Source organism: Suncus etruscus, chromosome 11 (assembly GCF_024139225.1).
Source record: "Suncus etruscus isolate mSunEtr1 chromosome 11, mSunEtr1.pri.cur, whole genome shotgun sequence".
NCBI lineage: Eukaryota > Metazoa > Chordata > Mammalia > Eulipotyphla > Soricidae > Suncus > Suncus etruscus.
The window spans coordinates 101,387,433-101,399,804 of NC_064858.1; the positions used below are offsets into that span (position 1 = coordinate 101,387,433).

General features: G+C 41.4%; 1 protein-coding gene across 1 annotated transcript in view; it reads left to right on the forward strand.

Moving 5' to 3' along the window:
• Positions 1-12,372, forward strand: part of RAB21 (RAB21, member RAS oncogene family) — a 47,195-nt gene that overhangs the window by 17,047 nt on the left and 17,776 nt on the right. The window contains exon 4 of the mRNA XM_049782779.1: positions 5,514-5,577. Within this exon, the coding sequence (XP_049638736.1) occupies positions 5,514-5,577 (64 nt within the window). The remainder of the gene's footprint in view (positions 1-5,513; positions 5,578-12,372) is intronic.

Consider the following 12,372-nt stretch of genomic DNA (forward strand, 5'->3'; position numbering starts at 1 on the left):
AGAATAGACTCAGGTTCGATCCCAGGCATCTCAAATGGTCCCCCAAGGCAGGAGTAACTCCTAAGTGCCACTGGGTGTGGCCCCAAAATACAAAAAGAAAAAATAATTTTAACAATTGTATCCCCCCCCCCTTTTTTTTTTTTTAATTTTCTTTGGGTTTGGGGGTTGCACCCAACAGTGTGCAGGGTCATTCCTGGCGATGTTTGGAAGGCCTTTTGAATGCCAACGATTGAACCCAGGTTGACCACATGCAAGACAAACGCCTTACCCACTGTGCTATGACTTTAGACCCCTATATTTTTTGTATCTTAAGGAAGATAGTCTGTGTTGTTTTGTGGTGTCACTGATGGGTTGAATCAAGGTACATGTGAGTCAAGTATTCTCCAGAGTTACATCCTAGATCACAACCCATGTTTAAAGTCATACATCTCTGCCATATTTAACATTGGTATTATTATTTAGTCTTTACTTAGATATAAAGATAAAATGTACATAGACTGACTCTGGAAAGAAATGTCTATACTCTGAGGTCAGGAAATGAAGTAGAGTGGTGGAAAAGCTTATTTTTTCCCACACTGTCAGTTTGTTTTTGTATTTTATGCTATATTCATACTAGTAGGTGTGCTTATTACACAAATGAAGAAAAAACCTTTTGCTTGAGTTATGTTTCATATTGAATTGTTTGCCTCTTTAGGGTTTTTTTTTCCCCCTTTGAGTTCTGTTTTCTGGGCCATACCCAACCGTGTGCTCAGTGTCTTACTCATGGCTTTGTGCTCCTGGATCACGCTTGGTGGTGCTTATGAAACTATCTGGGGTGATAGGGATTGAATTTAGGTCTAACATGTTCAAGGCAAACACGTTTTCTGTTGTATACTGTTTTTTCCGGCGTATAAGATGACTTTTGAAATGAAAAAGAATCAACTGAAAATCGGGGGTCATCTTCTACACCGAGTATATCCCGAAAACATGTCAATATGCTGCTAAACAAAAATCGTCAGGATATTGCCACAAAACGAATTTTCCAGCTCGATCCTGCACCAATCACTGCAAGGCTGCTCTGTCAGCCAATTGACTCAGCCAGTCCAAGCAGGCTTTTGATGCATGCCAATTAGACAGTGTTCTGTTACCAAATCGACACTGTCAAAAGCCTGCTCAGATTGGCCAGTCAGAGACGAAGTCTATTCCAGTAGAACCTTTGAACCTTTGCTTGTTGTGATTGGCTCACTGTGGTACATACAGTTACAGCACAGGAACGTTCTATTTCATACAGCTAATATAGGCCTAAACCTATGTTTTAACTGTAAAATTAGAGGGTCATCTTATATGCCCAGTCTTATATGTCAGAAAATACAGTAATCTCTCTGGTTCCTAGTGTTTTGTTTTAATTTTCGTTTATATCTGTTATTTAGCTGAGGTGAATTAGATATATGCTAGCCCTTGGATAACTAATGATCTGTAGAAAACATTTTAGGGAGTAATAACAGTGAAATGATAGTGATTTTTTGTTTGTTTTGTTTTTGGGTTACACCTGGCAGTGCACAGGGGTTACTCCTAGCTCTATGCCCAGAAATCGCCCCTGGCAGGCACAGGGGACCATATGGAATGCTGGGATTCAAATCACCGTCCTTCTGCATGCAAGGCAAACGCCTTACCTCCATGCTGTTTCTCCAGCTCCAACACAGTGAATTTAAAACAAAAAAGTTTTGGGGGGGGGGCTGGAGTGAAAGCACAGCGGTAGGGCGTTTGCTTTGCACGCAGCTGACCCAGGACAGACTGCGGTTCTATCCCCCAGCGTCTCATGTGGTCCCCCAAGCCAGGAGCGATTTCTAAGTGCATAGCCAGGAGTAACCCCTGAGCGTCACCTGGTTTAACCCCCAAAACAAACAAAGATATTTAAAAAAAAAGTTTTTTCATTTAATCAGCTCGGTGCTTAATCACAGTACTCATTGTTTTTTTAACAAAAGTGAATGCTTGGTAGTTTGTTTCTGTTTTGGAGTCCCATCTACCTGTGCTCAGGGCTCACTCTCTGGCAGGCTTGGGGGACTGTAAGGGGTGTTTGGGATCAAACCTAGGTTGGCTGCAGGCAAGGCCTGTGTCCTACTCACTGTACTACCACTCCAGCCTATATTCTTTAAAATTTCTCTTTTAGTATCTGTTTGTGGTACAGTGGAGATCTTATACTCTTGTTCTGTCAGGATTGATTTGGAGCATATAAGCCAGTGTTATGTCTGAGGGTCAGACTCTTGGCTTTGTGCCACAAAGCAGCACTCAAGCACAGATCTCTCCCTGGGGTCCCTGCAATGACGTTTGCTTTGGGGCCACATCTAGCTGAGCTCAGGGCTCATTCTGAACTCTACTCAGGAATCTCACTCTTAGTGGGGCTCAGAGGATCATAAAAGGTGCTGATCTAGATCCAGGTTGATTGTATTCAAAGCAAACATCTTACCCATTACTCTCCTGGCCCTTATAATGCCTTTATTATTATTATTATTATTATTATTATTTTGGTTTTTGGGTCACACCCGGCAGCGCTCAGGAGTTACTCCTGGCTCCACGCTCAGAAATCACTCCTGGCAGGCACGGGGGACCATATGGGATGCCGGGATTTGAACCGATGACCTTCTGCATGAAAGGCAAACGCCTTACCTTCGTGCTATCTCTCCGGCCCCATAATGCCTTTTTTAAAAGTTATTTTAGAACTATTTTTGGTGCTGTTTGTCAAATAATAAAACACAGTCTTTTACTACATTAAAAATACCCACATTTGGTAGCTAAAACATGATTTATTATTTTTAAGTGATTTTGTGGTTTGATTGCTTATATCTCTGTTCATTCTGGGGTCAGAGTCACCTCATACAGCTGCATTTGAACGGAATTTTTTTGGACAAAAGTGCCATATAACCTCAGTTCATCTTCTGTCTTATTCTTGATTTGTGTGTGTGTGTGTCTGTGTGTGTGTGTATGTGTGTATATACACAACACTCAGTAACACTTGGGTTAATTCTGGTTCTGTGCTCAGCAATAACTCCTAGTGGTACTTGGGGTACCATAGGATGTTGGGGATCAAATTTAGGTTGGCTGTGTGCAAGGTTAAATCCCTTACCCATTGTACTATTTCTCTGGCCACTGAGTGTTTTGTTCAGGCACAGCCAACCATGCTCAGGTTACTTCTGGCTCTTTACTCAGAAATTAGTCCTGGTGGTGTTTAAGGATCCATATGAGATGCTGGGGATTGAACTTGTTGTATTATTGCTCTGGCCGCTCCCTTGAATATTTTTTAAACACTATAATATTCCAGCATAGGGGCAGGAGAGATAGCATGGAAGTAGGGTGTTTGCCTTGCATGCAGAAGCACGGTGGTTCGAATCCCGGCATCCCATATGGTCCCCTGAGCCTGCCAGGAGCGATTTCTGAGCTTAGAGCCAAGAGTAACTAACCCCTAAGCGCTGCCTGGTGTGATCCCCCCAAATTGTAAAAAAATATTCTAGCATAAACTTTTCCTATCGCAACTGGATCTCATGGTGTAGTTGCCCAACTTTCTTAAGGCTTAGTTCTGTAATTGTTGTAGCACTACTTTTACCACATTCTTTTGGTTAAAGTATGTCATAAGAGGTAAGGTGCCTGCCTTGCCCGCGCTAGCCTTGGACGGACCTCGGTCCGATCCCCCGGTGTCCCATATGGTCCCCCAAGCCAGGAGCAACTTCTGAGAGCATAGCCAGGAGTAACCCCTGAGCGTTACCGGGTGTGGCCCAAAAACAAAACAAAACAAAACAAAACAAAACAAAACAAAAAAAGTATGTCATAAGGCTACCCCAGATACAAAAGAAGGTGGAATAGACTCTATCTCTTGAAGAGACTGGTGACAAATTTGTCATCTTGTACACAACTTGGAATGAGTAGGAAGATGCCTCAGGAAAAGATCTAATTTTTAATTTTTTTCTTTGCTTATTTTTCTTTTTCGGGCTGCAAATGCTTGTACCCAAAGCTTACTCCTGGCTGGGTGTTCTGGAGTGGTTGGTTCCTAGTGATGCCCAGGGGACCGGTAGTGCTGGGAGAGTGAACCTGTGGGCCTTATGTATGAAAAGCATTTCCTCAGCTCTTAACTATCAATCGAATCCAACAATTTTGGGGGGAAATATGGGCATCATACCTAGTGGTGCTCAGGACTTACTACTGGCTCTGAACTCAGATCACTCCTGATTGGTTCAGGGGATACAGGGTACCAGGGGTCAAACCTAGGTTGGCTGCATGCAAAGCAAATGACCTGTCCACTATACTATCACTCTAGCCCCCAAATGTTTTTCTAAATGGTTAGGTTTAATAGGTTATGATACTGTATGTACAAGGACAAGACTAATAAGCAGTTGAATTCTGCTATCTTTCCCCTGAAGTCATGAAACATGTACTTTCTACTACTATGACCAATTTTAGCTTTCAACTGTGAAATTCACTAAGGGTAGAAATTAGATGCTTATCTGAAAACTTTATGCTTATATATGAATAAAACAAAGATGGGCCTATAATGACAAAAGTAGTTCAGTGCTGTTATAAAGATAAGGTGCTGATTACCTTGCTTTTAAGGCTTTGTTTTGGGCTTACTAACGATAGTTCCTCTGCTTTCTTGCAGAGAGGAGGAATGTGGCACTGTTAGATTTTGTTCCACAGGACCAGATGCATAGTGAATGCTTACTACATATCTAATTTTTGTAGTTTATAGGCATGAATGTATTTGCATATTTTTAGGATATTCACTAATTTGCTTTAAAATTTAGGCTAGATTTTCTTATAAAAATGAAAGAAAGTATATAAATTCTCTTCCTTTATGTTGTGAGTGTGTGGGGTTTGGGCCCACACCTGGCAGTACTCAGGGGTTACTGCTGGCTCTGCACTCAGGAATCACTCCTGGTGGGCACGGAGGACCATATGTGATGCCGGGAATTGAACCCAAGTCGGCTGTATGCAGGCCATATACCCCACCCACTATGCTGTCTTTCCAGCCCCTTTTCTTTTTAATTTCCTCTACCCCAGATCCCTTTTATATAAATATATATATTTCTTTGCTCTCTGATATATAGATTTGCTTAGATATAGGGGAGATGTGTGAAACTTTGTAATAAGAGATTCTTCTGACCATTTATGTATTTGTACATATATGATTTATGATATACATTGTAATCTATTATTAAATGACCTTACAGTGAATTTTTCTTAGTAACAACTAAGAATATAGATTGAGGGGCCGGAGAGATAGCATGGAGATAAGGCGTGTGCCTTTCATGCAGAAGGACGGTGGTTTGAATCCCGACATCCCATATGGTCCCCTGTACCTGCCAGGGGCGACTTCTGAGCATAGAGCCAGGAGTAAAGCGCTGCCAGGTGTGACCCAAAAACCAAAAAAAAAAAAAAATGAATATGGATAGGCAAAAATTCTGAGGCACTTTGACAATGTTGAATTTTGTTAGGGCCGTCATTGCATCAAGATTTGTTTTAACATTTCTTCTTTGTTTACACAGGTTAAAAACTGGGTCAAGGAATTACGGAAAATGTTGGGAAATGAAATCTGTTTATGTATAGTTGGTAAGCATCATTACTTTTTAAAATGTTTTTTTGCTTTCTTGTTTATTAAAGAATAGTAGAACAAATTCTCATTTTAAAATTCTGAGGAAGATTGGTATGTAACTCATTTGTGGAGCACTTGCCTTGCATATATAAGGCCTGTGCTCAAATTTTTTGTTTGTTTGTTTGTTTATGGGCCACACCCCGTGACACTCGGGTTGGGTTACTCCTGGCTATGTGCTTAGAAATCGCTTCCTGCTTGGGGGACCATCAGAGATGCTGAGGATCTAACCGAGGTCTGTCCTGGGTCAGCCGCGTGCAAGGCAAGTGCCCTACCGCTGTGCTGCCACTCCAGCCCTGTGCTCAATTTTTTTTAGAAAAAACGTTTATGGGTCCGGGCGGTGGTGCTAAAGGTAAGGTGCCTGCCTTGCCTGCGCTAGCCTTGGACGGACCGCGGTTCGATCCCCCGGCGTCCCATATGGTCACCCAAGCCAGGAGCAACTTCTGAGCACATAGCCAGGAGTAACCCCTGTGCATTACCGGGTGTGGCCCAAAAACCAAAAAAAAAAACAAAAACAAAAACGTTTAGAAACTATTTTATTTAAAAATTTGTTTTTATTTTGGAAATAGTTAAATTGAAAAGTAGATGGGGAAAAAAAACTTCCCAATGAGGGAGGAACTTAGTAGAATGGGACTGAGTTCTCGGTTTTCTTTTGAAGTCAAAACAGTTTTTATTTGGAAGTACTAAGGAAGAGAGGGTGAGAAGAATAAGAAAAAGAAAAAGGGAGAGTGCAGGCTTCTCCAAAGGAGAGCGCAGAGCCCCGACATGTCCCAGAGTTAAGTCATGAAAGTCTACATCTCATGAGGGAAAATGTGGGCAGTACCCGCTCAGGCATTAGAGACCTAGACAACTTAAGTGTCAAAGATCTTTATTTTAAAATAAAATGGAAGCTAACAGTGGCTTTACCTAGTGTGACAGCCCACACCTAGCTTGTGGCTAGAGAGATTCCCTCCTCATTGCGTTCCTTCCCTGCTCCAAACCTAGTGCCAGATAGGACCCTGACTACTGTGAGTGTCCCCCCACTGGGAAAAACCAGAAGCCAGGTTGTAGCTCGTGGTAGAGCACTTGCCTGGCATGTGGGGCTCTGGTTTCTAAAGAGAAATGAAAGGAAACAAAAGCCAATAATTTAAACTAATTTTCTTACTCTGTACATTACACTAAACACATTTGAGCAAGGAAGATGGGATTAGGGAATCAGAGCCAGAAGCACTCAGGGGCTATTCCTGACTCTCCTCAGAAATGACTCTTGCCAGTGCTAGTTAATCAGTGGGATGCAAGCACCTTAACTTCCCTACTATACACATTTAAAGTCCAGGTCTAATATAATTTCAGTGCTGTAAGTAAGTTGGTCATAATACTAGTTAGGGTGAGGAATAGTTGTGTGTCGGGGGGAATAGTTGTGCACATCAGGGAGAGGGGAAAGAGAATATAGAGGAGAAAGAGCGAGAGCTAGTTCCTAGTAGATCTTTGCATCTTGGGGTCGCACCCCTGTTAACTTGTCTTGTGGATGCAAGGACTGATTGTTCTACTTGTCAGTGATAGCCCAGACAATGTTGTGCTGCTTGTAGTGAGCTCATTAGTCCTAGCGACTAACAGCAGCGCTAGTGGGGTGGGCTGATAGTGTTGGGGATGTAACTTAGGGCCTCAAGCATTGCAAGACTTGAGCTCTAATGGGGGGGGGGGGGTTTGGACCACACCCAGCGGTGCTCAGGGGTTACTCCTGGCTCAGAAATCATTCATTGCAGGCTCAGGGATCCAGATGGGATGCTGGGGATCAAACTTGGGTCACCTGCATGCAAGGAAAGAATGCCATTGCCTGCTGTGCTATCGCTCTGGCCCCTTGAGCTCTAATCCTTTGAGCTCTTTTTCTGACCCTGAAAGTACCTCTCTTCCCTTTTTCTTTGTTCCTCTTTTTTTTAGACTTATTATTGGACTAGAAAGTACACCAAATACTGATGTGCTCAGTAGATACTATCTTATAAAATTTTGATAACCTGAGAAGACCTTGATTAGAAGTATCTGTGGAGAAACTCCTCCCCTTTCCTCTCTCCTCTACTCCCCTCTTGTTTGAGTGCACATGTTGCCCACATTTCCCCTCCTGAGAGATTCATAATTGAACTCTGGGACATGTAGGGCTTTTTCCTTTGGCGAAGCCTGCATGCACTCTTCCTTAATAGGCACTTATCAGCACTTTTATCTGGTTGGGTGCTCAAGGGACAAATGTGGAACCAGGGATTGAATCCGGCATCTATTTTTCATTAAATTAATTATTGGGCAATAAAGCATCAGGCATGATTGTTTGCTCAATAATCGGCATGGGAATCGGACGCCAGGGGATCAAACCATGGTCTGTCCTACGTTAGCACACACAGGCAGATGCCTTGCTGCTTGTGCCACCGCTCCAGTGATTAGTGTGTTTTACTTGAGAGTGAACCCCTGAGTGCCGCTGGGTGTGGCCCCAAACCAATAAATAAATAATGAAGATTAATTGTGTGAATAAGCATATGAATACTTAAACTATATTCTTTTAATCATACTATAAAACAATTCATATTATTGAAAAGTTTATGAATCCTGGGCTCTAGTAGTTTACTTCCTCAAGACCTGATCATCTTTATTTTATTATAATGTTTATGAATAACATGATTTTTTATTCTTACTCTTGTCAATTTTGACTGGCTTTAGTTCTTACTTAGCTTATCATATTTATTAATGATATAAAGGTTTATTTTTGTTTAGGACCACACTCGAGGATATTAAGGGAGATTCCCTGGCCCTGCACTCAGTCAGGAATTACTCTTGACAGTGCTCAGGGGACCGTCTGGGATGCCCGGTATTGAACCCGAGTCAGCCACATACAAGGCAAACTCTTTATTTGCTGTACTATCTCTCCAGACCTGATATAAAGTCTTCATTCTAACTCTTTCCATTTGCAGTTACGACTGGAATCAAGGTCATTTTTTGGGGGGAGTGGGTTCCACACCTGGCAGCTCAGGGTTCCTCCTGGCTCTACGCTCAGAAATCACTCCTGGCAGGCTCGGGGACCATCTGGGATGCCGGGATTCGAACCACCATCCTTTTGCATACAAGGCAATCACCTTACCTTCATTCTATCTCTCTGCCCTCCCCCTTTGGAATCAAAGTCATTTAATTAATAAATAAAGTAATTTAATTAATCTAATAAGTCAAAGTTATGACTGGAATCAAAGCCCTACTTTGAGGGCTTATTTAGCATAAAATGAAATGCTCACAAAATATGTATGTCTGTATAAGCAGTACTTTACAGGCTCATTTGTGCTTTCTCTTCCCAACACTCCTAGTGGCCTCTTCACCATTCTTCATCCCCAAAGACTAACTGAATATTTGGTTGCATGGACTAATTTTCTTTCTTTTTTTGCATAGTGGGTAGATTGGGAAACCACACTTGGCGGTGTTCAGGTACTAGTCAGAACTATTGTGCTGGGATTGAACCCCTGTATACATACCAGCCCTTTGATCTATCTCTCCAGCACTTAATTTGGTTTTAGAATTTCTGTTTGGTTTTGTGTTACATCTGATGCTACTTAGGTCTTACTCTGGCTCTATGTTTAGGGCCCAATCCTGGCTTGACTCGGCAGATCACGTGTGGTACCGGGGATTAAAACTGGGTCAGCTGTGTGCAACACATGTGCTGTACCTGCTGTTCTGTCTCTTTGGCCCCTTGTTTCAACTTTTCTGTAAATGAAATAATAATGACCAGGGGTGTGGCTCAGGGTAGAACTCATGCTGAACATATGTGAAGCCCCGGTTTTGATCACTAGCATTGTAACAAAAGAAAAAAGAAGATGGGTCCAGGAGATGGCATAGGGAAGTCATGCTTTGTATGAGAAGATGCCTGTTTGTTCCCTGGTACTGCATGGTTCCTCAAAAGTGGCTCCTAGAATCCTCAAGGGAGTAGTCCCCAAGTACAAGAAAAGAAAGGGAAAGGAGGGGGAGAACATCCTCTTGTATGGACTCATGTCTGGATTCTTTGGTTATGCATTATCTCTGCAAGATTCCTCTATGCTTTTTGTGGTTTTGTGTTTGGGTTATACTTGGCAGTGCTCAGGACTAACTCCTGGCTCTGGATCAGGGATCAGAAGACCTTATGGGGTGCCAGGGATTGAACAAGGCGAGTACACTACCTGCTCTACAATCTTTCTGGCCCCTCTGCTCATATATAATTGTAATTTTGTTCCCTTTGCTCTTTGCTAACTAAATTACAAACGAAATTATGTGGGTGTTTTACAGATTTTTCTTTTACTATTGTGGACATATGCATTGTTTTATTTTTTATTTATTGGCTTTAAATCTGTTCTATTTAGTAAAGTGTTTATTTTTCCTCTGCTTTACTGCTAACTTCAAAGTAATAATACCTCACAGAATTGTGGTGAAAATAATTGATTTGGAAAATATTTTACATAGAGAAGGATTGTTTCTTTTCCAAAACAGCCCTTCAATCACTTAAACTTCCTTGGATAATGCACCTAATATCTTTTATTCTCTAGTTTGTTGAGTTTCTTTTGGCCTGATTTTCAGGCATTTTTGTCATCCTGTTCATCTGTTCTTAGTTTTATCTCAATAAAGCATTGTTTGCTATGCTTGAACTGTAGAACTTGATTTTGTTGAGATTTGGCTTTTTGTGTTTTGTTTTTGCCAATTTATCAGTATCAGTGCTCAGGGCTTACTACTTACTACTGGCTCTTCATTTAGGGATTGCTTCTGACAGGACTTGGGGGACAATCTGGGATAGTGGCAGTTGAACTGGCTCATCTGTGTTTAAGGCAAGCGTCCAACCCATTGGATTCTCTCCAGTCCCAGACTTTGATATAATTATATAGTTTATTCTTTTTTAGGGGAGAAGTCACACTCAGCAGCGCTCAGGGTTTCCTTCTTGCTCTACGCTCAGAAATCGCTCCTGGCAGGCTCGGGGGACCATATGGGATGCCGGGATTCGAACCACCGTCCTGCATGCAAGGCAAATGCCCTACCTCCACGCTATCTCTCCAGCCCCAGTTTATTCTTTTTTGCTAAATCCTCACATTGCCTTTTGACGTCGCTCAAGATTCTATGTAGTTTTCAGCAACCATGTCACCTCAGTATCTCAAGTAGTTATAGTTAACATAGATCAGAAGTTCTTTCCTGTTTTTCACTTTGATATTTTGGGAGGGAGTCATACCTGACAGTACTGGGGATACACGGCTATCACTCCTGGCTGTGCTTAAGGGACCATTGCTTTATTAGTAATTGAACTGGAATTTCTCTATGCAAAAGCATGCTTTCCAGTCTACCAAGCTATATTCCTGGACTCCAAAGTCCTTTTTTTTGAAATGTTTTGATGTTCTGTCAGATTTCTCTTATCAATTTTTTATGTAATTAAATTTTTTCAAACCTATATGTAGGAATTTCATGTGCATCACATGTTTCTAAATCTTGAATATATAATCTATTTGATTTTATATCTAATTAGATACTGAGACTTAAGTCACTGATGATACCTACCGATAATAAAGACCTCTACTTCATTGGCAAGACTTTTTTCTCAATTTCTTCTAGTATACGTGCTGCTGAAGTGAGCACTCAGTTTTCTCCCTTTTAAGTTTCCATTAATCTGTTGATCAGCACTTGGGGCTGTTGCTCTGCATTATAGTGTTTTGCTTCTAGTCTGTCCTTGACATTTTGTATTTTTGTTGAACTATTATTTTTGTTTTGTTTTGTTTTTGGGTCACACCTGGCAGTGCTCAGGGGTTACTCCTGGCTCTGTGCTCAGAAATTGCTCCTGGCATGCTCGGGGGACCATATGGGATGCCGGGATTCAAACCACTGTCCTTCTGCCTGGAAGGCAGACGCCTTACCTCCAGCCTATCTCTCCAGCTCTGTTGAACTATTATTATTTATGATTATTATTATTGGATTTTGGCCCATACTTGGTGACGCTCAGAGGTTACTCCTGGCTTTTCCCTCAGAAATCGCTCCTGGCAGGCATGGGGGACCATATGGGATGCCAGGGATTGAACCCTGGTCCATCCTGGGCATCCACATGCAAGGCAGATGCCCTACTGCTGTGCTCTCACTCCGGCCCTTGAACTAATAATATTATTGATGGTTTCCATTGAATACCAGTTTCTTTTCTAAGAACTACATACATATTTATTATTTTGCTTAAGTCTGTTTTCAACATTTCAGGAGGTTTTGTTGCTTTTTCCATTTTATACATGAGCAAACAGATTTAGTGAGCTTGATTGTTAATCAAACACATAGGTCTTTTAGAAGTAGACCTGATTTAACACAGGTTTGCTGTCCACTAATTCAGATTATTATTAATACACCCTGTATAGCGCTTAGTAAGTACCAGTGTTTGGTGGTAATGTTACAAAAATGTAAACAGTAGGTCTAGTTCTTTTTTTCTTAGAGTTCATTTTGTACGGAGAGAGGGAAAAATAGCTTAGTATTACATAGTCTAAGAACAGTGATTTGATATCAGAGAAGCAAGCAAAACTAAGGAGTGAGGGGTCAAAGGAAGTAAAGGAAGGTAATTTTTCAGCGTGTTGGACTAGTAAATTTGCTAGATGCTAGATAGAGCCAGCATTATAACCAGAGAAAATATCCTTCATAACAGTTTCGATCTTTTCATCTGATCATTTACTGTGATAACTATGACATTAGTCATTTAAACTTTCTTATTGTGATTTGGCTTTGGTGAAGCAAGATAGTTTTTATTGAAACTTATTTTGAAA